The 26,238-nt window shown below is 48.0% G+C and overlaps 3 protein-coding genes across 8 annotated transcripts in view; 2 read left to right on the forward strand and 1 right to left on the reverse strand.

Annotated features, from left to right (window-relative positions):
- NUP107 (nucleoporin 107) overlaps positions 1 to 1,996 on the forward strand; it is a 49,663-nt gene extending 47,667 nt beyond the window's left edge. For 3 of the 4 annotated variants that reach the window (XM_077913766.1, XM_077913767.1, XM_077913768.1), the window contains exons 27-28: positions 772 to 939; positions 1,304 to 1,996. In XM_077913766.1, the coding sequence (XP_077769892.1) occupies positions 772 to 939; positions 1,304 to 1,411 (276 nt within the window). In that variant the 3' untranslated portion in view covers positions 1,412 to 1,996. Of the gene's footprint in view, positions 1 to 738; positions 940 to 1,303 lie in introns of those variants that run through there. The other variant, XM_077913769.1, reaches the window with a different exon arrangement.
- A 4,607-nt stretch (positions 1,997 to 6,603) lies between these two features.
- On the forward strand, positions 6,604 to 22,575 carry SLC35E3 (solute carrier family 35 member E3). 3 transcript variants are annotated; one of them, XM_077913779.1, is made up of 5 exons: positions 6,604 to 7,052; positions 7,997 to 8,107; positions 12,398 to 12,556; positions 16,320 to 16,402; positions 20,137 to 22,575. In XM_077913779.1, the coding sequence occupies exons 1-5, from the start codon at positions 6,651 to 6,653 to the stop codon at positions 20,321 to 20,323; spliced, it is 942 nt and encodes a 313-aa protein (XP_077769905.1). In that variant the 5' UTR covers positions 6,604 to 6,650; the 3' UTR covers positions 20,324 to 22,575. The 3 variants fall into 3 exon arrangements, with proteins under 3 accessions (XP_077769905.1, XP_077769906.1, XP_077769907.1); XM_077913780.1 differs by lacking the exon at positions 16,320 to 16,402 and having other exon boundaries at positions 22,380 to 22,575; XM_077913781.1 differs by lacking the exon at positions 7,997 to 8,107.
- LOC144323128 (uncharacterized) lies at positions 17,122 to 20,040 on the reverse strand. Its single transcript, XM_077913232.1, has 5 exons — positions 19,975 to 20,040; positions 18,666 to 19,005; positions 17,846 to 18,058; positions 17,577 to 17,681; positions 17,122 to 17,469 (listed from the first exon to the last, which is right to left on the reverse strand). The coding sequence occupies exons 1-5, from the start codon at positions 20,038 to 20,040 to the stop codon at positions 17,402 to 17,404; spliced, it is 792 nt and encodes a 263-aa protein (XP_077769358.1). The 3' UTR covers positions 17,122 to 17,401.
- Positions 22,576 to 26,238: the final 3,663 nt, after the last annotated feature.

Consider the following 26,238-nt stretch of genomic DNA (forward strand, 5'->3'; position numbering starts at 1 on the left):
TTTTTTTTATTATTTTAATGATTTTAATTTTCACATCTGTTGCAAGAAAATATATCGGGTACTTTCCTGTACTCTTAGCGCCCATGTAAGTTTTTAGAGAGGCCCATGTGTATATACTTAGAAAGGCTAATTGTTTTCTCCACATTAAGTTTTCCTCATATATCTGTTAGTTCTGTCTCATTAATTGTATTATTCAAATTTATAGGTTCTTTTAGCTTTTCCATTTTTGAAAAGTTCTACAAACGAATGATAAATTCACATTGCTTAAAAACAAAGTTTGCAGTGATTGTTTCTCCATGTGCCTCTCCCCCCGTCCCAACCCTTCTCCCCAGCATCAATCAGCACCATCAGTTTGCTGTGCCCTCTCAGATGTATTTCTGTCTGTACACATCCAGGGGAACAGTGCTGCTTTTCTGTTCCCAGTTCTGTTCCAGTGGTATTTAGTCTCTAATTCTTTGTGCTTTAAGCATGTTTTTATTCAGGACATAAATAAGGACATAAATAAGAAATACAAGTTCAGAGCATTTTGTTTTCATTGTCAGACCTGGTACTCCTCTGTGGTATATTTTGTTTACCTTCATGCTGTTCTACAAGAAATCCATGACTCTAGCTATCATGATTAAAATCCTACCTTGTTTTATTTTTAATGGACATCATAAGCTTTAGAGAAACCTCATTAGCTTCTACCTGTTGCATTTTGGTTTTGATTCAGTACTTGATTTTTTTTTTTTATAACAGTAGTTATAGTGACAACTTGATGTCTGACTCTAGGATGCTGAAGAAGACCATGAAAGGACACATCAGATGGTTTCATTGAGAAAGCTTTGTCTGCCAATGTTGTGTTTTCTGCTTCATACTATACTGCACAGTACCGGTCAGTATCAGGAATGCTTGCAGTTAGCAGATATGGTATCCTCTGAGCGCCACAAACTGTATTTGGTAAGTTCTAGAGCATTTGCTGTTTTAAATTTTAGTGATTTGATAAGCTCTGTGATAATATTTGATTTTGTGAGATGTGTTTACATTTTTTAGGTGTTCTTAGATTTTCTCAAAGCAACGGTCCATTTCTAATGTTTGCTCTCTTTTTTTGAAAATGTGTACATATTTGTAAACACTTAGAAGTAAATAGACTGGCTCAGAGAAATAGCTTTGAAGTTCTTGGACCATGCTAATAACATTCTGGCCTTCGGCTACATAAATCTTAGATCTCTTCTTATATTAAGCTAATCAGGTTAAGTGACTCTAAATTCATAGTCTCTCTTGTTCTAATTCTTAACTTTTTTTTTTCTTTTCTTAAAATCAGGTATTTTCTAAGGAAGAACTAAGGAAATTGTTGCAGAAGTTAAGGGATTCCTCTCTAATGCTCCTAGACCAGGGACTTGATCCATTAGGATATGAAATTCAGTCATAATCCGTCCACTCTGCAATCTCACTAATTTCTATGATAAATGGAGTTTCTTGTAAAATATACATATTTGTAACTACTGGGTTTTTTCTTTTGCACTGTCATGGGAAAAATAAAAATTTAGACATTTGAATTTTGTATTTTTCAAAATATTATGGTGATACTTAGAAATTTTAATGTATTATATCAGTATTTCCCTGTTTATTAATAAAATTGTGTTAAAAATATAATTTTTTTTGTTCTGGTAAGTCCCAGGATTGTCTCTTATGTAATAAGAAATTAGATTTCCTGTTACTGTACTTTTCTCCTGTGATCATAAGTACTCTGATATCTTAAAATTATAAAGATGGAAAGTAGATTGATTTCTAAGCCAGGTAGGTAATTTCTTATAAAATTTAGTATTTTAAAAATATACTATAGTTAAAATGGAGCAAGACTTTTGTCTAATATTATGTTACTGTTTTATTTTGAAAACATTTGTCTTTTATTAACTCATTCAGCAAACTGGCTACTAAAGTAAGTTGGATCTTGTGCAGACTTACAGTGTCTGGTATACAGTAAGCACGGAATAAATTGGGAAATACAAAATGAGTGGAATCTAGTTCAGCTCTTTTAGTAGGGGAAATACAAGAAATACATTTTTTTTAATGCTGTTAAAAAATGCAAGTAATTTGTGCAAGAAGAAACTATTTCCAGGTAAGAGGTCTCTGAGGAAGTAACAGTAGAGCTGCTGTTTTAGTAGTGCACTGCATTCACAAGGGCAAAGATAAAGCACAAGAAGAGTGAGGCACCGCATATTGGGAAATCAGTACGAGCGAGGCCCAGAAATGGAAATGCATGTTAATGAATCAGTAAGAATTTTTTTCTTTTTTTCTTTCTTTTTTTTTTTTTAAGATTTATTTATTAATGAGAGACGGAGATAGAGAGAGAGGCAGAGACACAGGCAGAGGGAGAAGCAGGCTCCATGCAGGGAGTCTGACACGGGACTTGATCCCGGATCTCCAGAATCACGCCCTGGGCTGAAGGCGGCGCCAAACCGCTGAGCCACCCGGGCTGCCCTTTTCTTTCTTTCTTTTTAGAGACCAAGAGGTAACATGCAAGAATGTGGGGGTTGGGGTGAGGATGGGAGAGACAGAATCTTTTTTTTTTTTTTTTTTTTGAGACTGAGAATCTTAAGCAGACTCCACGCCTAGTGAGGAGCTCAACACACCCTGAAATCATGACCTGAGCTGAAAATAAGAGTTGGACGCTTAACTGTCTGAGCCACCCAGGCACCCCATACCTGAGCAACTGACATATATTGCTGGGGGAATATAAAATGGTACCATTTTTGGGAAAAGTTCTGATTTTCTTAAATCAATCCTTTTACTTTTTTTATTTTTAAATTTTTATTTATTTATGAGAGACGGGTTGTGGGGGGGGGCATAGAGACACAGGCAGAGGGAGAAGCAGGGTCCATACAGGGAGCCTGACATGGCACTCGATCCTGGGTCCCCAGGATCAGGCTCTGGGCTGAAGGCAGTGTTAAACTGTTGAGCCACCTGGGCTACCCATCACCAATCCTTTTAACCTAGAAATTTCACTCCTGTATTTATTCAAGAGAAATGAAAATAAGTCCCACAAAAATACCTGTGCAAATATATTCATAGCAGCATTATTTATAATGGCCCCAAACTGGAAAAGACCCAAATGACCATCAATAGAATAACTAAATAAGCTGTTATGTTCATATGAAACAGTACTCAGCAATATAAAAAAAGAACTGCTCTACTCACCAAAAGAACCTAAACACCAGACGTATACACTATGATCCACTTATATGAAGTTCTAGTACAGTTAAAACCATGAAGAGGGATCCCTGGGTGGCGCAGCGGTTTAGCGCCTGCCTTTGGCCCAGGGCGCGATCCTGGAGACCCGGGATCGAATCCCACGTCGGGCTCCCGGTGTATGGAGCCTGCTTCTCCCTCTGCCTATGTCTCTGCCTCTCTCTCTCTCTCTCTCTCTGTGACTATCATAAATAAATTAAAAAAAAAAAAACATGAAGAAAAATTAAAACAGTGGTTTCCTCTTAGGGGTGAGAAGGTGGGGATTTTCTAGGGCATTTTGTGAGGTGATGGAAATGTACTGTATCTTAGGGGTGTGTGTTAACGTGGGTGCATCTGTTTATCAAAAAAATGTAGTTTAGATTACTGCATTTAAGTGAATGTAAATTTACTTTTGAAAGATCAAATGGAGGGGTAAGAAGTAGGTAGGTACACATGAAAATGGCAGCAGGTGAAACCACGTGATGGGTATTTTAACTTTGCACAAGTTTGGGATTTTCCATAACATAAATGAGGGAAAATGGGCCGGGAGCCAGAAAGATTTGGGTTGGAATCTTACTCTCATCCCTCTAGCTGCAAGGCAACAGCCACAAACCTCTGTTTTCAACGTCTGTAAATAAGAAGAAGGATTATAATCCCATTTTAGGACAAGTAAGGATTAGGACCCCTATGCTTTGTGAAGGAGGGAGAGAAAACTGCTTAACCAATTCAATCAGTCTGGAGAGTGGCAGGTTCCAGAACAGTAGAAAACTGAACTAATGGAGCACCTGGGTGACTTAGTTAAATGTGTGCCTTTGGCTCAGGTCATGATTGCAGGGTCTTGGATTGAGTGCTGCTGAGCAGGGAGCCTGCTTCTCCCTCTGCCTGCCACTCCTCCTGCTTGTGTTCACATGCTCTGTCAAATAACAAAATCAAAGAAAGAAAGGGAGGGAGGGAGGAAGGGAAAAGAAAGAAAAAGGAAGGGAGGAAGGAAGGGAGGGAAGGAGAGAGGGAAGGGAGGGAGGGAGGGAGGAAGGAAGGAAGGAGAACTGGATTAATGATGGCAAAGATGGGGTTAGGCTCAGTAACCCTAACCCAATAGGCATTTGAAATCCACTAGATACTGTTCTATTTCAATCCAAATATCAGGTTTCATATCAATTATTTTCAAATACTGCAAGATACATAGATGAATGATAAAAAACAGGTTATCATTCCCGCTAGGATTATCAGTCCAAATCTATAACCACAAGAAGACAATGAATGGAGTGGACTAAATGAAGACAGGGTCCCACGGCTCTTAATTAGGGAGCAGGTGAGGGTGAACATTGTAAATCACTGATTAGAGGGTTCTGTCGGCCCAAACCAAAAGGGAGGATGGCAATATAAACGGGCGGTGGTAAGGGCACCCAGTAGGGTAAGAATCCATAGAATTTGGTGGCAGGATAGGAAAAAGTTCTCAGGAAGACCGAGTTAGGAAAACTAGTCCTTAGACTTTGACTAATTAACTTCTCATTCTCAAATCTTAAAGGATTCATCTCCTTGGGGAGCTCCTTGACCACCTCCTCCTCCCCAGGTTTAGATCTGATGGTCTTTTTATATTTTCGCACAACCCTATTTTGTTACTTCAAAAATACTTGTTACAGTTCACTACTGTTCACTACCATTTCTCATTAAGTTCTATGAGAGAGGGTTGGTCTGGTTTTTCCCTCCACTATCTTCCAGATGCCAAGTTTAGTGCCTGGGAAAAAATAATACATGCTCAATATTTGAATAATTCTTACAAAAAAAAGGAAATTAAAACGACTTAGGAATTAAAGACAGAATATTACACTATCCTGAGGACTGTTGATAAAGCTATTCTCAGAGGGGACACTCACAGCCTAAGTTCTTTTATTAAATTTATTTTCTCAGAGATTTTATGTATTTTAGAGCAAGCATGCCCCAGTGAGCAGGGGGTGAGAAGCAGAGAGGGAGGGAGAGGGAAAGGGAGACAACCTCCAGTGGACTCTGTCACTGGGCACAGAGCCCCAGCCTAGGGACTCCATCCTGCCACCGAGATCATGACCTGAGCTGACACCAAGAGTTGGGCTCAACCCAATGAGCCACTTACGCACCCCTAAGTCCTTTTATTTTTAAATAAAGGACTGAACATTCTATTCAAGAAATGAAAGTAACTTGAATCACAATCACTAGAAGTAACCTTTGGAAAAAGGCCAATAAAATAGACAAATCAAGAGACAAGACCCAATTTTCAGAATGTGATAGGACAACAGATAAATTTAAAATGTGATTATTCTATACAACTCTAGCCAAGTGTATTAAGGCATTGCAGTTAAATGGGCATTTTAAAATCTTTTTTTAAAAAAGATTTTATTTATTCATGACAGGCACACAAACACAGAGGTAGAGACCCAGGCACAGGGAGAAGCAGGGTCCCTGCGGGGAGCCCGACGCAGGACTCCATCCCCCGACCCGAGGGTCACTCCCTGGGCCCGAGGCAGACGCTCCACCGCGGAGCTCCCCAGGCGCCCCCTAAAGGGCATTTTTCAGCGATGAAAAGGCCCAACATGGATTCAAAACCAAGAAAATCCGACTAGTGTACTAACCATGGGGATAGAGGGTTCATCACACTGCCCAAAATAGGTTTTCAAAATAAATCTTTGCAAATACGCTTCCCGCCTCTGCGGCCAGGGCTCCTTTGCTCCGCACGCACGTAACCACCCCGGCCCGCGGCCCGCGCCCCGGAGGAGCCCCGGACCCCGGAGGAGCCCCGGACCCCGGAGCAGGTCCGCCCACCCGGGAGCAGGCCCGGACCCGGGAGGAGCCCCGGACCCCGGAGCAGGTCCGCCCACCCGGGAGCAGGTCCGCCGACCCGGGAGCAGGCCCGGACCCGGGAGGATCCGCCCCGGACCCGGGAGGAGCCTTGGACCCGGGAGGAGCCCCGGACCCGGAGCAGGTCCGCCGACCCGGGAGCAGGCCCCGTCCCCAGAGGCGCCCGGGACCCGGGAGGATCCGCCCCGCCCCGCCCCGCCCCGCCCCGCCCCGCCCCGGGAGGAACCCCGCGCCCCGCCCGCCCCGCCCCGGGAGCCGCCGGCGGCCGAGCACGGGGCCCGCGGCGCACGGACGCTCGGGGCGCGCACGCAGAGCCCAGGCCCCGCGCCCACGCGCCTGCGCAGGTTCCCCCCCCCACCCCGGGGGCGGCGAGCCGGGGGGCCGGGCTAGGGGCGGGCGCTGACGTGCCGCGGCGCCGCGGGGCGCTGGGGGGCGGGGCCGGTGCCGCCGAGGCTGCGCTCGCCCGGGGCGCGGGGCGCGGGGCGCGCGGACTCTCCGGGGCGGCGCGGGGCGGCGCGGGGCGGCGGGAGGGGTCGCGGCGGCGGCGGCGGCGGCGGCGGCGGGACGCGGGCCGGACCCGGGGCTGCAGGGCCGCGGCGGGCGGGGCCATGGCGTGGCTTGCGGACCGCATGCGGGGCCACGGGCGCATCGCCGCTGGGCTCCTGCTCAACCTGCTGGTGTCCATTTGCATCGTGTTCCTCAACAAATGGATCTACGTGCACCACGGCTTCCCCAACATGAGCCTGACGCTGGTGCACTTCGTGGTCACCTGGCTGGGCCTGTACGTCTGCCAGAAGCTGGACGTCTTCGCCCCCAAAAGTCTGCCGCCCTCCAAGCTCGTCCTCCTGGCGCTCAGCTTCTGCGGCTTCGTGGTCTTCACCAACCTGTCTCTGCAGAACAACACCGTAGGCACGTACCAGCTGGCCAAGGCCATGACCACGCCGGTCATCCTAGTCATCCAGAGCCTCTGCTACCACAAAACCTTCTCTGCCAAAGTGCAGCTCACGCTGGTGAGTAGCTCCAGCCCCGCACGGCGCCCCCTGCCGGCCCAGCGCGGCCCGGCGGCCTCCCCGGGGGCTTGCAGCCGCGAGCCGCCCCCCCCCCCCCCGCCCCGGGAACTTGCAGCCGGGAGCCCCCCTCCCCGGGAGCTTGCAGCCTCGAGGCCCGCGCCCCGCTCTTGCCCGTCGTCTCCAGGTCCCCAAGAGCGTCATCGCCCGTGACCACGTTTTAACTTGGGACTTACTGGGGGGCGAGGTGGAAACCCGCCCTCCCGGCCCTCCTGTCGGGCTCGGCCCCGGAGGGAGCGCCTGCGTGAGCTTTAGCATCTCCGGTTTGCCGGAGACCCTAAGTGCCGCCGGTAAGAAGAGAAGGCTGCGTCGCGTTCCGCAGTTCAGCGGCTCGGAAGAGCTGCAGAAAACCCGAAAACCGGCCCTCCTTTGGCCCGGGGGAATTGCACTCCTGTAGGGTCCTCGGTGACGGTTCAGCGTGAAATCACTTCTCCGAAGGGATCTGCAGCCACATACTGTAGGGGTCTTCTCCTGCCTTTCAGTAAAGGGAGGTGATCATTTTAGCACCCCAGAACTTAAGAGTAGTTAAGATTTGCAGCACTTAAGTTCTTCATGCTTCTGTTACACGTTTCATGCCTGTAGGTTTATTTAGAAGAGGCTGTGCTTGCAGGGCCTATGCATTTGTTGCCAATTGCAATGCCCTGGCTCAGTATTTTACCCAGAATTTTAAATAAAATTAGACATGAACATAGAGAATTAACGTATTTTTACTTTAAGGAGATTGATTTAACAGTGTCTTTCAAATGGGGAGGGGACACCCCATTTATAGAGGTTCATATTTCCCAGTGATGTTTTTATGATTGACCTTGTAAGACAATATGAAAGGAATGCTAAATTTATGTTTCATGAATTGAATCTGAACAACATTTGCCTCTTTTTCTTTACAGATTCCTATAACCTTAGGTGTAATCCTAAATTCTTATTACGATGTGAAGTTTAATTTCCTTGGAATGGTGTTTGCTGCTCTTGGTGTTTTAGTTACATCCCTTTATCAAGTGGTTGGTAATTTCTTTTTTTTTTTTTCTCTCTCTCTCTCTCTCTATGTGCCTTTTTAGCAGATTTCATAAATTTTGAAGCTGTGTCCCAAGGTTTAGAAAATACAGTATAGAGACAATAGACTGTTGGGAAGAAAGCGTAATTGCGTAAATTGTCTGACTCAAGGTGCAGAGAAGAAAGGAGACAGAGAAACGTGGGTGTGTGATGCTCACCAAATACCTCCCTACCTGTTGTAAGTGTAAAATGCCCATGCTTCCCAGTCTGAGTTTGGAGTAATGCTATATTATTATTATCTGGGAAATCTTTACAGAATGAGTTCTAAGACTTTGTACTTGAGCCCGAGATCATTGGTTAAATTTATGATTTACTCTTTAACTATAAGATGGCTGTGAAGGAGCGAGTGCATTTCCAAAATTTGAACGCGCAAAGGAGAATTTCAGATTTATAAACCTTTGCCTCAGAAAATACGCTGCTATTACAACTTCTGTGTCAGCTTCCAGTGATTTCTCTCTACACATATTGTACAGCGATGGGTATTTCACTTCTTGCGCTGTAGTAGCACAGTGCCTTGCCGATTGCAAGCACTCATTAAAAATTTGTGCATGGATCCACTTACCTCATTACCATAAAATCTCTACGAGTATGGTTTTTTTGTTTCTTACAGAGTGGGAAAAAATAACTCGGTGTAGGGTGCAGTGAGACAGTATTTTCTCTATACTGAAAACCTTGGACTGGAAATTCTGGGTGTGCCTGCTTGGGAAGTCAGCCAAAATGTGTAACCAATTTTCCTTTTTTCACAAATATCTAGCTTATAAACTAAGGGTTTCTTGTTATGAATGTTATGAGTTTAATAATACAGCCTTAGCATCTGAAACTTTCTCTAGTACTGATCGCTTCAGAAACATTGTTATGTAGGGACAGCTGGGTGGCTCAGTGGTTCAGCATCTGCCTTCGGCTCAGGGCATGATCCCGGGGTCCTGCATGGGGCCCCCTTCAGGGAGCCTGCTTCTCCCTCTGCCTGTGTCTCTGCCTCTCTCTGTGTCTCTCATGAATAGATAAATAAAATCTAAAAAAAAGAAAAAAGAAAAAAAAGAAAAGAAACATTGTTATGTAAACATTCTGGGGTTGAGTACATTTTTAAGTGTCAAGAAGCAGCGTAAATAAGAGACCGGTGTCATGAAAGGTCGGAGCACCCACTCAGTGCTGTCATTTGGCTCCAAGAGATTCTCTTGAAGAAAATCTCTTCATTACTGCAGAGAGTAATCAGAGGAAGCTCAGCTTTGTGCTTTAAGGTTGTACTTAGGTGTATTTCAGTGGGTTTAGATTTTCTTACTAGATATAGTAAGTGAACATTCCTAGTTGTCTTTTTTGCTAAACAGACTTTTTTTGTTTGGCCCAGTAGGGATTAAATGTTGATTAAGACTAGCAAAAAGTAAAAAAAAAAAAAAAAAAAGACTAGCAAAAAGTTTTATCGGAACATCAGAATTTCTTGTGTCCCTTCCACATAATTTCATTTCAGAGTATTCACGGTCCTTGCCAATATGAGCATTTTTGTTCCCACAAGTCTCAAAATTGCTATACATTAGAATCAAAGGATTCTGTATCCCTCAGGTTCCTATTCGAAGTAGGATTGGCCAAGGAATGATTGTGGACAAACTGATAGGCAGTTTTCTATTATTAGTAAACAATAAAAGTACTGTTAAGGAATAGGTATAGTCCCCCAAAAGTTCATTTTTAAAAAGTTGTATTTTCCCATTGTATCCAGGTGTAATTTCTCAGTTACTTCTCATACTGCTAGGGCATTAGAAAGAGTTAAAAGATGAGTGAGCCAGTATTAGGTGTTTAATTGTAGAAGGTCGGTTGACTCAGTTATTCATTCATTCATTCATTCATTCATTCAGCAGACATTTCTTCCGCTTGGTGCTCGGCCTTGAAGATATGAAGATGGAAACCAGTTACAATCCAGCTTTGTAGAAACACACGAAGATGCTGAGCACAAGCAGTATAGCTCAGGGGATGAGGAAGGTTTGAGGAACACCGGAGAGCGGCGGTTCCATAGGGGGGGTGGAGGGTAAGACTGTGGAAAAGTCTGTTTTAATGGAAGGGCCCACAGGAATTTGCCGTGCGGAGAAATACAGCAGAGGCCTGTGTGCAGGGATGTGAGAAAGCACAGGGCGTTTGGGGAGAACTTGATTTATCTGGTGAGATCTAGTTGCTTCGTGGCGGCCGAGGCTTGGAGAGGGTGAGACCTGGTGGCGCAGTCCTGATCATGCCAAGGACTGGGCTCCTCATTGTGCAGGCCCAGGAGAGGGCTGGGGACGGGATAGGCCCCAGATGAACCCGTGTAGGGAGGGGTGAGTGAGACCTGGAGAAGGGTGGAGGGGGAGCACCTGGGAGGGGCACTGAGGTAGGAGACAGCATTGGGCCAGGAGCGCGCAGCCTGGGGCGGGGTGTGTGTGTGTGTTCAGGTAGGAGTACTGGGGTCTAGCTCAGCAGGGAGCCCACTGCTCCTGCTCCCCCTGCTCCTGCGCGCTCTCAAATAGATAAAACTTAAAAAAACAAAAAAACAAAAACAAAAAACAGAGCCCAGAAATCTTTCAGAGAAGGAATTAGTGGGATGGGCCAAACGTGGAGGGAGGAAAGTTAGGGGGGGGCCGGTCCTTTGGGGAGCTGGTGCCTCGTTATGGGAGCAACACTGCCGGAGCGAATTTGGGGGAGTGAGAACTGAGTCGGGTTTGAACAGTCCCTGGAGAAGTTTGGGATGAAGGTGCCCGGACGGCAGGTGGGTGCCCCAGGCATCAGCTGGGCACCCCAGATGGTGGGTGGGCGCCCCGGGTGGCGGGGGGGGGGGGGGGCATGACGTCAGTCACGGAGCTAAAAGAAAAAAAAGGCCAGGCGTCGACCTTGGAAACAGTAAGCCAGGGTCGGTGATGGGGCACCTCCTGCCCGAGCCCCTGCAGAGCCGGGGGGCAGCCGCTGCCCCGGCACCAGCCCCCTTCCAGGCGGTTCCCCGTGGGAGATGCGCAGCTGCGGGGGTGCGGGGGGGTGGGTGGGCAGCCTGGGGCGCCCCCCCACCCCGTCCCTGTCCGTGGCGGGGGCACCTAGTTACCCGCCCTGCTGCCGCCCCATCCTGCTCCGCTGCCCCGCCCAGCTCTTCAAAGCCACCTTTCTGGTCAAATTTGAAGAACATGTTGAGAACTGATGGGACTTGAGGTTTGGCGGTGTTCGTGAATAGTCTTTTTAAGTTTTTAATTGATTTTTTAAAAAAAGATTTTATTTATTTATAAATGAGAGACACAGAGAGAGAGAGGCAGAGACCCAGGCAGAGGGAGAAGCAGGCTCCATGCAGGGAGCCCGATGTGGGACTCATCCGTGCCCTGGGGTCACGCCCTCCAAGGCAGGCGCCCAATCGCTGAGCCACCCAGGTGTCCGCCTTTTTTTTAATTTTTAAAAAAGATTTTATTTGTTTATTTTAGAGAGAGAAAGAGCATGAGCGGGGCGGGGGCAAGCAGGCTGGGGGGTGGGGGGCGCTGGACCTGGGCTCGATCCCACCACCCTGAGATCCTGACCTGAGCCGAGATCAAGGGTTGGGTGCTTAACAGGCTGAGCTACCCAGGCGCCCTCTGAATGATTTGTGGTTATCAGATTTCTTCGAGTGTGTTGGGGGAGGATTATCCACGGAAAAATGACTCATGAAGAAGAAAATGCCTCTGCCATCCATCGGGTTTTCCAAGGTGAATGAAAGGCCTCACGCTGGTCTGGCCGCCGTGGGCAGCCTCCTGGGATAGCTGAGGCTCCCCCCCCCACTTAGTCGGCCCTGCCCACCCTGTACCTTCTGTTTTTTGGAGGGGGGGCAGTTTTAGAAAGAAATGAAATCTGGCCCGCATCTCTGCTCCTGCTCACCACCTAAATTCCCATCCCCATCCCCTTTGCCCGAGATCCCAGGTACCTGTGGGCCCAGGTGTGAATGCACTGACCGGCCCCATTTCCTACGGTCAGCAAGGAGCAGAGGTGGTGGTGGTTTTCTCTTTCTTTATAACTGAGAGGAAAATAGATGGTCATACATTGAGTTTATAAAGCTCCTTTCATCCAAGGTGCTTAAAGGACATTCATATATATTATTGATCTTTTTTAAAAAATTGATCTCTAGAGTCTTGTAGAATAATTAGGCCTGTCCTCTTCTGCCAACCCTGCCCCACATTCCCACCCTTGTGACTAGGGTCATATCTTTTGTTTACCCCTGATGCAATTTTTTTTTTCCTACCTAACTTGTCTTGTTTCCTTGTTTTCAGTGGGTAGGAGCCAAACAGCATGAATTGCAAGTGAACTCGATGCAGCTGCTGTACTACCAGGCCCCCATGTCCTCCGCCATGCTGCTGGTCGTCGTGCCCTTCTTTGAGCCGTTGTTGGGAGAAGGAGGGATATTTGGGCCCTGGTCAGCTTCTGCCTTGGTAAGTCCTCGTTGCTTTGCGGTCTAAGAAACAAGAGAGTCGGGGCCCCCAGGGAGGCTCTGTGGGTGAAGCGTCGGCCTTGGGCTCAGGTCATGATCCCAGGGTCCTGGGATCGGGCCCGGTGTCGGGCTCCCTGCTCAGCGAGGAGCCTGCCCCTCCTCCTGCTTGTGCTCTGTCTCTCTTTCTCTCTCTCTCTCAAATAAATAAATAAATAAGCGTCTTAAAAAAATTATCTTTAGAAAAATAAAAAGAGAATCATCCCTCCACTCTTGGTGCAATTTTTAGTTTTCAGAGCACGATCTCAGATCCAGTCTCACATTTAATCTTCATAATTACCCTTTAAGGGAGGCAAGCTATGGATTGTTTTTTAGATGAAGAGACTGAGGCACAGCGTGTGTGTGTGTGTGTGTGTGTGTGCGTGCACGCGATTTTATATACGTGGAATCATATATATACTGTTTTCATCACGGGTCCCCCGCCCCCCCCCCCACCACACATTCAACATTTCATTCCCCTGTCTCTGCCCCTGGAGGTAAGTCATTCTAGTGTGTGTTCTTGTGTTTTTTTTTTTTCTCCGTGCTATCCGAATCCACATGAACCATGCACACACATACACGTGTATGTATGTAAATTAAACATTTGTTTCTTCAACAAAAGTGGGATCAGAACATACATAATTTTCTGCATCTTGCTTTTCTCGCTTAAAATCTCATGAAAAAAAAATCTCATGAAAATCTCACCGACACCTTCTGTTCGGTGTCCGTGTAATAGATCTGGTTCTCCACCCCTGTGAACAGTGTTGCAGTAAACATCCTAATGCGGATGCCCTCCGGAGCTGTACTTTTCTTTCCTTTCAAATGGAGTCCTGAGCATAGAATTGCCAGATCAAAGGGAAGTGTACTTTGGGGACTTTTTAAGTTACAAAGTATAATCCGCCTACTTAGGGAAGGAATTTCTGCTTCCCACAACTTTAGCCTTTGGAACACAGTCCATAGAAGAGGACTGTTTCTTGGTGGTGTCAGTTTTTCAGACTTACATAATTCTTACTCCATTCCAAGAACGACTCCAACACTTTGCCAGTGTTGACTTTAATTTAATCCTCATAACGACTTTATTAGGTGGATACCATTATTATCTTTATATTTAATAGGATCCAGGAGGAGGAGACTGAGGGACAGAATTAAGACCCCAGAGCCAGGGAGCAGAGCCAGAGCACGAGTCCAGGCCTGCTGCCTCCAAAACCCCTAGATTCTGAAGTTCTCTGTGGTGCCGCCTCTGAGCCGAATGCTGGCCGCTTCAGATTCAGCTACTGGGGTATATAACTTTTTTTCCACAGTAGAAACCACTTGACTGACTCTCATAATATTTCCTCTTAATGTTACAAAAGTTCTAGCTGTCTTGTTTACTCAGTCTTCAAACGCTTTAGCTTATTAGATGCTTTACACTAGAAGGAGAGAGCTTTATGCGATAAATTCAAAAAAGAGAAAAGCACCAGGAAGGCCCCCCCAAAATTCAGAGGAACTAAGAACATTGCAGTCTGAGGCCACTGAATAAGAAAAAGTCACCTTTGTTCCTTAATGTCCCTAGAGGGCATCATGCCTCAAAGTAGAGCATGTAATTGGGTTTCAGTGCCGAGTCGTCAAGAAGTACGCGAGTAGCATTCTAACAATTCAATAAAATTAACAATGGTATATTTGTAGAAATCAGTTTTTTAAGTCTTTTTTTAAGAGGTTTTATTTATCCATGAGAGACACAGAGAGAGGCAGAGACACAGGCAGAGGGAGAAGCGGGCTCCCTGCAGGGAACCCGCTGTGGGACCCGATCCGAGGACCCCAGGATCACACCCTGAGCTGAAGGCAGCTGCTCAGCTGCTGAGCCCCCCAGGTGCCCCTAGTTTTTTACGTCTTTAATGAACAAAGGTATGTTAGTTGAAAATATAAAGGACCTCACTGTTGTAAAACAAACAAGGTATTACTGTTTTTACCTAAGTGGGACACAAATCAGCTCCTTTAGCCCTCCTCTGACTTCGATAATCTAAAAGCTGTGATAAAACCTTCCAGACAGAATCTTCAAATGTGATACATTTTCTTTAATTCTTTAGAATTTAAATTTTTTTCTTTTTTTCTTATTTTTTTAAAGACTAATGTATTTCTTTTTTTTAAATTTTTTTTATTTATTTATGATAGTCACAGAGAGAGGCAGAGACATAGGCAGAGGGAGAAGCAGGCTCCATGCACCGGGAGCCCGATGTGGGATTCGATCCCGGGTCTCCAGGATCGCGCCCTGAGCCAAAGGCAGGCGCCAAACCGCTGCGCCACCCAGGGATCCCAAATTTTTTTCTTTTTAAAGAAAAATATTTATTTGAGAGAGAGAGTGAGTGAGCAGAGGGAGGGGCAGAGGGAGAGGGAGCAGCAGACCCCCACTTCGCTGACTGAGCCACCCAGGTGCCCCCGGAATTTAAATTTCTTAATAATTCAAATCATAACTGATATTTTATCTAAATTCTCTTACTTAGAAGTAGGAAATGACTTTATAAATTTTTAAGTAAAACAGCAGGGAAGGTTTGGACAGAGTGCGCTTGCAGTGGACCAGCCACTTTGTCCTCCATCCTCAGCCAAGTCGGTTTCCCCGTGACCCATGCACACGCCATGTGCTTTCCTGCCTCCATGGTTAGGCTCCTACTGTTTCCTTTCCTGACAACCCCACTCCTCCTTCTCTCTTTAACCTGTGCATACATCGAAGATCCAAACATTCCCTAACCCGAGCCCCAAATAACATTTCCTGCCTAGAGATTGATAAAAAAAAAAAAAAAAAAAACCTGTTGTGTGCTTGCCTGTTCTCAAGGCAGTGCTCAAGACTTGTATGCAATTCCTGACCTCACTCTGGCTCACGTGGTTAAGAGGTACTCTATCAGAGTGGGTTACGATCAGGGACTCTAGAATTAGGCTACCCTGTGCTTAAATCTCAGCCGTACCCCTTACAGCTGTGTGATCTAAGGCAAATTGCTTTTTGTCTCTGCTCATCTGTTAAAAAAAAAAAAAAAAAAAAAGATAATATTTTACTACCTCATGGGTGTTTGTGAGGATTAAATAAGTTAATGTACATAAAACATTTCAGACAGTTCTTGGCATGTAATAAGTACTATGTACGTGCAAGCTGTGGTTATCATGATTTTTAGTATGTCCTCAAGTGGTTTTGAAGCTCTTTGAGGACAAGATTCCACTCTGTTCCTCCAAAGGTGTGGCCTAGCTTTATAGATACCCAGTGAATGCCCAATGATGTAATTTAAGTAAGAATAAATATGAGCAATTCATAGAAAAACATCTGGAAGGAATTGTGCAACGGTATTAACGGCGATGGGTGATTAGGATTTTAAAGAGTCCTTATATTCTTTTTGCTTATTACCTTTATTTTCTGATCTGTCTTTATGGACTATGCATTACTTTTATAATTAGAAAATTATCACAAAATAATTTTTCTTCAGATAGATAAGAAAAATGAACCTGAAAATTCAGTCTCTGATACCAGGATATTATTGGAGAATATTCCATTGCATTTTGTAGACAAAATGACATTCCTGAATACTATTCATTCTGTTCTTTTACCCTCAATTCCTGCTGTCCCCCAAATTGAAACTTTGAAACTCTTGTTCTTAAGCGTTGTTATTTAAGTTTTTAGGAATGCCTAAGGAAATGTATTTTTACTTGATGACCATACTGATCGCAACTGCTTCACATTAATGATTCTTTGGGTTTGTTCGTAGCTTATGGTGCTGCTCTCTGGAGTGATAGCTTTCATGGTGAACTTATCAATTTATTGGATCATTGGGAACACGTCACCAGTCACGTATCCTTTTCCTAGTAACTCACAAATGCAGTCTTTTGTATCTTCCCAAACTCTGTCACATGCATTTCCTTCTGGGAGTCTTGCACTTACCTAATTTTGTGGCCTAAATGGAGTACGTTGGCTGATCTTCAGTCTTTTCCTCTATCTTCCCACACTCGACTCTATGGAAAGTTAAACGTGAGCCAGGGAAATGGGTTCGTTTTCTGTCTCATGAATGCTTTTTTAGTCTCGTATGCAGTAAGCGATCTTTTCCCTTGTCGAAATCAACACGGAACACCGATCCTGGCACACAGTGGAGTTAAATAGATACTTGTTGAGTGGATAATGGAGCGGATGCTTCTCAGTCTCCATGGTGATACAGGAGAGGTACAGCTAGTCCGAAAACAGAAGACAATTTCAGACTTTCAAGTCTGACTTTCAGATAATGTTTTTGTACTTATTTGGGTATGGCCGTGCCTGTTTTTCTCAGTATTACTTCTAATCAAGAAATGAAATCAGGCCTTAAAGGTCTGAATCATTTTTTACATTTTTGCTTGTTATTCTGTTTCTCTTCTTGTTTCGCTCTGCCTCCACTCTTAAGCAAAGGCAGAGAAGGATTTCCCCAAATGAGAGAGGTGATTTAGCAACGTTATATCAGAGTGTGCTGATTTACTTAAATGAGTGAACTCCGAGATGTCAGCCACCGTAAAAAAGCAGCATATTTGCCAACTATCAACAAGTACCAACAACAATTATAATATTTATTTTTTTAACAAACCAACACTTAATAAACGTTTATTTTGCACCAGGCACTGTTGGAAGCAAACACCTAAGGTGTGTTTATTTTTTTAACAAACCAACACTTAATAAACGTTTATTTTGCACCAGGCACTGTTGGAAGCAAACACCTAAGGTGTGTTAGGCATCAAACCCTCAGAGCAGCTCCGTGAGGTAAATTCTATCATTTTGTTTTACAGAGGAGTTAGTGGAGGTGCCGAGAGGTTAAGTAAAGCACTTCGGTCACATGGCAGAGCCGTGTAGCGTCCAGATTTGAACCCAGGCGGTAGTCTCAGAGCTTGTGCACCATGCTGTGGAATCAAGGCATCCAGTGACGTGCCCTGATTAAGAACATTCATTCACTCAACAAATATTGAACACCCACTATAAGCCATGCGTTGACTTAACAGGTATTTACGTGAGGACTCTCCACTGTACGCGGGGCGCTGGAGATACACTGGGGAACCACAGGCAAAAACCCTTGCTCCCACAGGTCTCAGCAAGTTGCAGTGCTGGTGAGAGACTAGAAACAAGAAAAAAGTTAAAATATGCAGTGTTAGGTAGCGTGGAGCGCCGAGGAGGAAAAGCGAAGCAGGAAAGCGGATAGGAAATGTCGGGGACTGGGTGGAAACTTGAGAGGGGGTGACCAGGAGGGCATCCACAGCAAGGGGGCTTCTGAGTGAGGACCTGGAGGAAATGAAGCTGCCCCCCTGCAGGTTGGCACGAAGGGCGGTCCTGGCAGGAGGCACAGTGGTGAGGCCCCGAGGAGCAAGGGAGGCTTGTGCTGCAGCAGGACGAGTGCAGGGTGGAGATCGTGGGGTTCTGAGCGGTTGGGGCACTGGCCGGCCAGGCTCCCCCCTACCTCCGGCCATTCCTCTGGGTGAGATGGGGGGGCCGTGCCTGCAGCGGGAAACAAGGTGATGTCACCTGTGTGGCACTGGGGTCAGTCCGGGCCGCAGGGTTGAGAACGGGCGGAGGCAGCGTCCTTCAGCCTCAGCGCTGTGGACCTCGCGGGCTGGGCGGCCCCCTGGGCAGAGGCCTGCCCGCACCCCAGAGGATGCTCAGAGCATCCCCGCGGCCCCGGGCGCCCCTTCTCCGGATCAGGACAGCAGGGAAGGTATTGGACCTTGTTGGTGGCACAGTCACCCTGGCAGAGACCCCTGCCCCAGAAGAGGGGGGAGAAGAAGGCACCCCCGAGGAGAGCATGGCCTGGGTACCGCGAGGCGCCGTCGGGGTCCGGGCGCGCCCTCGGGCCTTGCGGGCAGCGCTGGCTCGTGGGCCGTAGGGAAGGGAGAGGAAACGGGGTGGCTCCCGGGTGCAGGGCCGGGGAGGTGGCCCCGGCGGCGGGACGTCCCGGAGGAGGTTGGCGGGGGTTCCAGAGACAGCCGGGGTCCCCGGGGTGGGGTGAGCAGGCCCGGGAGGAGGGCGGGGGCGCCGGGGGACTGCGGCTGGCAGGCCGGGGGGCGCCGTGGGGAGCGGAGAGAGGAGCCAGGGGAGCTGGGAATACCGGGTATGCGCTGCTCCTTTTGGGTTCTATATAATATACTGTGGGGTTTTTGCTTTTTGCCTCGAATTTCCCTTCCCTCGAGGATGAGCCTCTTCCAGGGACCGTGAGCTACGGGAAGGGCGCCGCGAGCGCGGGCGGGCGGGCGGTGGCGGGCGGGCGCCCCGGGGCCGGGTCCTCGGGGGTCGCGTCCCCGTGGTCTCCGGGGGGCGCCCGTCCCCGTGGTCACGGCCCCGTTCCCTGCCCTCCTGGCGGCCCGGCAGCCGCGTCCCCGCGGCGTCGAGGCGCAGGTGGGCGTCCAGGTGCGGGTGGGCGGGTCGGCGCGTGGCGGGGCCGCGGACACCTGGAGCCGGAGCCGTTTCCAGTCAACGTCAGCGGAGGAGGGGCCGGGCGCCCATCGGACCCCGGGAAAGCAGTGACGTCATAATTTATTTGGAAAAAAGCCCACCTACGTCAAGTATGGGAAGAGCCCCTGAAGGAGCGCCGGGCGTTCAGCTGTGCGCGGTGCGCGGGGCTGCGGGGCCCGGAGCCTGGGGGCGGGACGCGGCGGAGCTGGGGGGCGGGGGGGCTGCGCGGGCCGCGGTGGAGGGAAGGGGGCGCAGCCGGGCGTGTCGTGGGTGCTCGTGGGTGCTCGGCCTCGCTCGCCCCTTCCCCGTCGCCCTCCCAAGCGGAGGCGCCCTGGGGGGCGGGGGGCGTGCCCCGGGGGGTGCCCTGGGGGCGGGGGGTCTCCTGGGGGGTAGAGGCACCCTGGGGGGCGGGGGGCGTGCCACGGGGGGTGCCCTGGGGGCGGGGGTCTCCTGGGGGGTAGAGGCACCCTGGGGGGCGGGGGGCGTGCCCCGGGAATGCCCTGGGGGTGGGGGGTGCCCTGGGGGGTGGAGGCATCGTGGGAGGCGAGGGGCATGCCCTGGGCGGTTGGGGGGCTCCCTGGGGGCCAGGGGGCGCCCTAGAGGGCGAGGGGCACGCCCTGGGCGGTTGGAGGGGTGTCCTGGGGGGCGGGGGGTGCCCTGGGGCGCTTGCCTGGAGCCCGCGGTTGGTGGGTGCTGCGCGGCCCGGCTGCCAAGGGACTGTACTGGAGGTAGCCCGGGAGGGCAGGTGGTTGGTTAATCGCCGCAGAGCATCTTCTCCGTCCAGCCCTGGAGCATAACCCCGCCCCGCTTAGCTCTTCTTGGGGGGCGGGGGGCGGAGACAGAAGGTAGTTGAGGCGGTTTCCTGTCCCTCCCACTGAGAAAACGAGGATCCAGCCGGACTGAGGTTCTTCTTTCCTCCATGGGGGAGGGGCGGGGGCAGATTGGGTGTGTGCTTCCCGCAGTACTGGAAGCCTCGGGAAGGCCTCGTGGGTGTGCGAGAGTATGACATCTGGCTTGCTTCCCTTCTCCATGTGTGGGAGTGTGTGGACCTCACAGTCTAGCTTGTTGGGTTTGGTTTTGTTTTGTTTTTTTCTCTTTTTTTTTGGATCCTTAGCCAAAAACCTCAGCTATAACATGTTTGGACACTTCAAGTTCTGCATCACTTTGTTTGGAGGATATGTTTTATTTAAAGATCCACTGTCAGTTAATCAGGGTCTTGGCATCTTGTGCACGTTATTTGGCATCCTCGCCTATACCCATTTTAAACTCAGTGAACAGGAAGGAAGTAAGAGTAAATTGGTACAGCGTCCTTAGTTGGGTTTTGGTGGAGAAGAGAAAGCCACCCCCAAGAAGAAGAAAAGCGTTAAGTGTGCAAGTTACTTTCAAAGAAGGAAGAAGAAGTCATATCATAGAATTCGTTGGATGATGGTGTGCAAGGAGTAACACAAAGGAAACTATCCGCGAACATGACTTTCTCATTTAGAGTCCCTCTCAAACAGTGGCTCGTGCTTCTTTGCAAAGATGGATTATGTGAAGCCTAGAGGATGGTTTGGTTATGACCAAATGAAATACATGAAATTAAAGTTCTGTAAGTGACAAAGGACTCCATATCACCATCCTCCAAAATATGTCGTGGTTTGTAAGTGTTCATACCCCGCTAAGGAAGGCCAGGGAGGACTCCTTGCCTTGCTGGTAGGTGGCCCCCAGGGTGAGCTCTTTTGTTATTTCAGCCAAAGCGTTCAAGCCAGAATTTAAATCTGGCATTTCTGTTTTAGCTGGTTTAGTATAACTTCTTGCTTCTTGCACTTACAGAAATGAAATGTCATTTATGGAAAGCAGGGTGTAGGAAAAAAGCCCGGAAGACCAAATCCAATTCTAAAAGCACCATATTTCTTTTTTTTTTTTTTTTAAAGCACCATATTTCCAGTAGAAAATTGATACTAGAAGTTACACGTTCTCCAGAAGACTACAGTTGTTATAGGTACACTCATGTTTCTGAGCTCTCAGGGACCTCTAGAAACTGGATACGACATTAAAAAAACAAAAATTGCTCCATGTTTCAAAGAGAAGGCTAGGCAGCCCAGGTGGCTTAGCAGTTTAGTGCCTGCCTTCGGCCCAGGGCCTGATCCTGGAGACCCAGGATCGAGTCCCACGTCAGGCTCCCTGCATGGAGCCTGCTTCTCCCTCTGCCTGTGTCTCTGCCTCTCTCTCTCTGTGTCTCTCATGAATAAATAAAATCTTTAATAAATAAATAAAATCTGATTTAAAAAGAACACAGAGAAGGCTGTGAATGGAGTAGAGCAGGTGTCTTGTCCCCTTCTCCGGCTTTTTGAGCATTTCCTGTTGGTGATTTCTTAGCAGCACCTCTCTGCTGTCACCCCCTACCTCCCTCATTGGAGGTATCTGTGGAGTGCTCTTTGGCATTCAGGGATTTGTAGTGAACCATCTGAGCTTTCTAAGTGGGCCGAGGGAAATTTTCGTGCAGCACATCAGGGCAAATACTATCCAAACAGTAAGCAGAAACTTAGTGAAAATCAGAAAAAAGGTTTTAAAGAGCAGTAGAAAAATAGTCAATATTTATCCCATTCCATTAGTTTTAAAAGGGATGACTTTTAAAAATTAGGTGAGGGAGCACATTTCCTTGCAAAGTGTGTCTCTGCCTTCCAGCTTCTCAGTGCTCCCGACGGTGGAGCACTGAAAGCTGCTGTTGATAACTTCTCACAATAAATTGACAGAGACAGATGATCTCTCTTGTAATAATTCTTTTAAAAGTATTACTTATAAACTCTAAGTGAAAAAACAACTCAAGAGGACAGCCACATGGATTAAAAAAACATACCTTTTAGGATCCCCCCCCGCCCCCCCGGCCTGTTTGAAATGAGAAACCTCACTGAAGAGCCGTTCTGACAAAATTTCAATGTATTGGTCAATTGTCGTGCGACTCGCATGTGTGATTTTCTGTTTTTTGTTTTTAAATATTCTTTGGTTTGTCTCAGTTTCTAAAGATACATCTTACTGTGCTAAGAATTATGAAGCAATCTGTCTTGCCACATGGGCCTCAGGCATTATGTTTGTCTAAGAAAGGTTCGCCGTGTGTGTTTAAATGAACGTACAATTATTCCCCCAAAGCTGGAGAAAAGTATTTCCGTGCATTGAGGATTGTGTGACTTCTGTACGCGGACCGCTGAGTTGATTTGTGCCATGTGGAAATTCTTAACTGTAAATACTCGGGAGGTATAATAAATGACGGATGCCAATAGGACCACAGTAAGAAGGTTGGAGCAAGATAGGGCAAGTGGATGTGTATAAATAAGTGAATGCAATCTCTACTACTGGAACTAGAGTCTGATAAACTTTTTTTGCCCTGAAGATGATCTTCCCATTGAAAGGCAATTCCTGGGGAAATGACCAGGCCCAACCACAGAAACAAGCCAGAAACACAGTGCTGGGGATGAACACCCACCGTCCTCTTGTTACAGACGTAACCATATCTGTTCTTAATTCTATGTTAAATGGCCGAACTTCAGTTTTTACCTGTTACAAATAAAGAGAACCTGATATTTTAACTTTCATGTTGTGTGTCCGAGCTTCTTAGAACCAGTGAAAGGATAGCATCTGTGTGTATTTGCAGCGGTAATGCTGGCCTGTCCAGCTCCCAAAAAGGCAGAATCTAATAAAACAAAATTCTCATGTTATTTTAAAGTGGCACAGGGGCACCTGGCTGGCTCAGTTGCCCAAGCATGTGACTCTTGATCTTTGGGTTGTGGGTCCGAGCCCCATGTTGGGTGTAGAGATTACTTAAAAAAATAAAATCTTTAAAAAGATAAAATGGGGCACCTAGGTGGCTCAGTCCGTTAAGTGTCCAACTCTCGATTTCAGCCCAGGGCTGTGAGATCGAGCCCTACATCAGGCTCCACACTGGGCATGGAGCCTGCTTGAGATTAGGAACTGAGCCCTACATCCTGCTCTGTGCTCAGCAAGGAGTCTGCTTGGGATTCTCGCCCTCTGCCCCGCCTCCAATTGTGCTCACCTCTGTCTCTCTCTAAGATAAATAAAATCTTTAAAAAAAAAAATCTTAAAAACAAGTAACACAAAGCAGAAATCTGCCTCTGAAATAAAGCAAGCTTTCTCCTGTTACATTTTTGTAAATGCTTTTTAAACCTTGCCATTTTTTAGGTCTTAATCTTCCATATTTTTAATTTATTTAAAAGCGACAGCATTAATCAGGCATTCCACATGGACTCCGTCAGTAAACAGCTGTTGGGTGAATGGATGTACAGAATGGCCAGAGAACGGAGACCAGATTTATTAGATAGCTGACTTGCATTCCTGTTCCCGATCTCTTCCATTCCTTCCTGAGCTCAGGCATACAATGATAATTTCATTCAGTCTGCGAAAGATTATTGAACAGTTTATTATGCCAGGTACTCCAGTAGGCACAGTGCGAAGATGGTCCTTTTGAGCCCAAACTACTGTATTCCTTATGATCTTAAACATCCAGCTAGCAGAAAAGATAGACATTAATTAAATAAAAACAAAGTGAGTTTATGATGACAAATTCAGATAAATGCTAAAAACAGTTCTCCAGAGCCTGCACCAAGAATCTGGCCCAGGATTGGTTGTTAGCGAAGGTGTCCATAAAGAAAAGATGACCAAGCTGAGCTCTGATGGATCTAGGGACATTCGACAAGTGAAGGAAGGGGATCACGTTCTGGTTAGAAGGAATAGCACGTGCAAAGGCCCAGCGGTTGGAGGAACTGTGATGAGTCGAACTGCGAACAGGATGGAGTAGAGAGGCTGCTTCGGGGAGGGGAGATACGCCGACCTGAGCCCAGAGAGGAAGGCTGGCCTGGGGCCGTGGAACACCTTGCAGGCCGTGGCGGGAATCTCGTCTGGGCAAGAGGGAGTGTGTTCTGGGTGTTGTCACACAACCCCTTTGTTTTGAAACTGATGAGGGAGACCCCGAGACCAGGAGACCTCCTAGAAGCCAGCTGGGAGACAGCGGACCGGGATGTGCCGCTTGGTGGGGAGGTGGCAGCGAGGGGCAGATCTGGTGGCCCCCCCACGGCGGCTGCAGATGGATCTGACATGGGGGGTCGGGGATCCCACTGGTGGGCGTCGCTGAGAGCGAGTGATGCCATCTTGCGAGATGAGAAGCAGGGACGAGATGGGGCCCCGGGCAGGAGGCGGGGAGGAGAGGCGCCTCCGAGACCCCAGTGAAAACTGCTAATCAGGTAACCAGGTAGGCGCAGGTGTGGAAGTCAGGCCGTGATTCCGTGGAAAGGGGGTTCGCGAGTGGGCCCGTGGGGAGGGGAACTCCGACTGCTGGGCCTGTATTAAGACCTTCCAGCCGGGCCTTGAGGAGCCCGCACACACCGGGGGAGGCCGCGGTGGCAAAACGGGGGGGCGGGTGGACAGCTGGGACTCCCCGGGAGAGGCTGAGGTGGACGAGCACGCAAAGCAGCCCCGGCTTTACGGACAATTCCCTCTTTCTTTTAAAAAAGATCTTATTTATTCATGAGAGACCCAGAGAGAGATTGGGGCAGAGACCCAGGCAGAGGGAGCAGCAGGCTCCAGGCGGGGAGCCCGACGTGGGACCCGACCCCGAGACCCCGGGGTCACTCCCTGGGCCAGAGGCAGGCGCCAACCACCGGCCCCGGGCGGCCCGACAACCCCCCTTGAGCGTGGGCATTAGCAAGGCGGTTTGGGCCGAGTGGTCGGTGGGCGAGGAGGTGGCGGGCATCCTCGGCCGGGTCGGTCCTGTCGCTGTGGCAGCCTGCAGGATCCACGCTGGCTGACCCGGGGGCCCCCCCGGGGGCCGCAGTGCGACCCTAACTTAGCACAGTGGGGCTTGTTAGGGAAGTGGAACCGCGGGCCTGCGGGGGGCACAGCGCTTCCCGGAGCTGGGAGGTCCTTCGCCCTGGAAGGGCTTCCAGTTCTGGCTCCTGCAGGTAATTTTGAGATACGGTTGCTGTTGATAAGATCAGCAGTTCCTTTTGACAACCGCCAGCATTCTTTAGGGAGAAAAAAAAATAAAGTTTGCAGGGCCAGTGAGGGATGAAGAGCGCCCGGGCTTGGGTCCGGGACTGCGGGAGGCGGCCTGGGAGCCAGGCGGGCTGGAGCGGGTCAGCCGGGGCCTGCGGCTCGGGCTCCAGGCCCCGCTCGCAGGGGCGCAGGTGGCTCCTGCTCTGGGCCGGGGGCTGGACTTGGTTCTCAGTTTCTTCCTCTACAACATGAGGGCTTAGCTCCGCATGATTTCCTTTTTTTTCTTTTTTTTTTTTTTTTTTAAGATTTTATTTATTCATTAGAGACAGAGAGAGAGAGAGAGGCAGAGACACAGGCAGAGGGAGAAGCAGGCTCCATGCAGGGAGGCCCAACATGGGACTCGATCCCATGACTCCAGGATCACGCCCTGGGCTGAAGGCAGGTGCTAAACCGCTGAGGCCCCCGGGCTGCCCTCCGCATGATTCCAAGGGACTCTTCATCTCCCAAATCCCCTCATCCTGCTTTTTCAGATTGAAATGATAAATTCTCATTTGTTTAGGTTGCGATCGGATTGGATTAAATGAGTTTGTCCCTTATAAGAACTCCTATTGTTCATGTACATTTTTTTTTTTACCGATCAATTGTTTTTAGAAAGTATACGCAAAACATTAAATGTAATTTATTTTCATATTTGTTATGCGAGAGGACATATGAGTTCATTTGATTTATCAAAGTTGCTTCGCGCTTCAAATGAAGTCATTGGGAGGTAAATTATTGCCAATTCATCAAATTATTTATGGCTATTTGAGGGATATTTTTTGATATGCTGTTTTTAATTTGGAAAACAGCACATCACCCAAACCATGATAATTCACATTTTTCTATTTAATTAAAAATCTCATAAATACTAAGTATGCCACAAGAACAAGCCAGTTTATTTAGTTAACCAGCCAGCTAGGATTACATGTCCTTTTTTTTTTTTAAGGATTTTATTTTATTTTACTTAATTTAAGATTTTATCTATTTATTCATGAGAGACACAGAGAGGCAGAGCTACAGGCAGAGGGAGAAGCAGACTCCATGCGGGGAGCCCGATGTGGGACTTGATCCCAGGACCCTGGGATCATGACCTAAGCCAAAGGCAGATGCTCAACCACTGAGGCACCCAGGCGTTCCAGGACCTTATTTTTTTAGAGGAGCTTTAAGGTTCATATGCATTTCTAAATTTTGAATTTTTATTAACC

Source organism: Canis aureus, chromosome 11 (assembly GCF_053574225.1).
Source record: "Canis aureus isolate CA01 chromosome 11, VMU_Caureus_v.1.0, whole genome shotgun sequence".
NCBI lineage: Eukaryota > Metazoa > Chordata > Mammalia > Carnivora > Canidae > Canis > Canis aureus.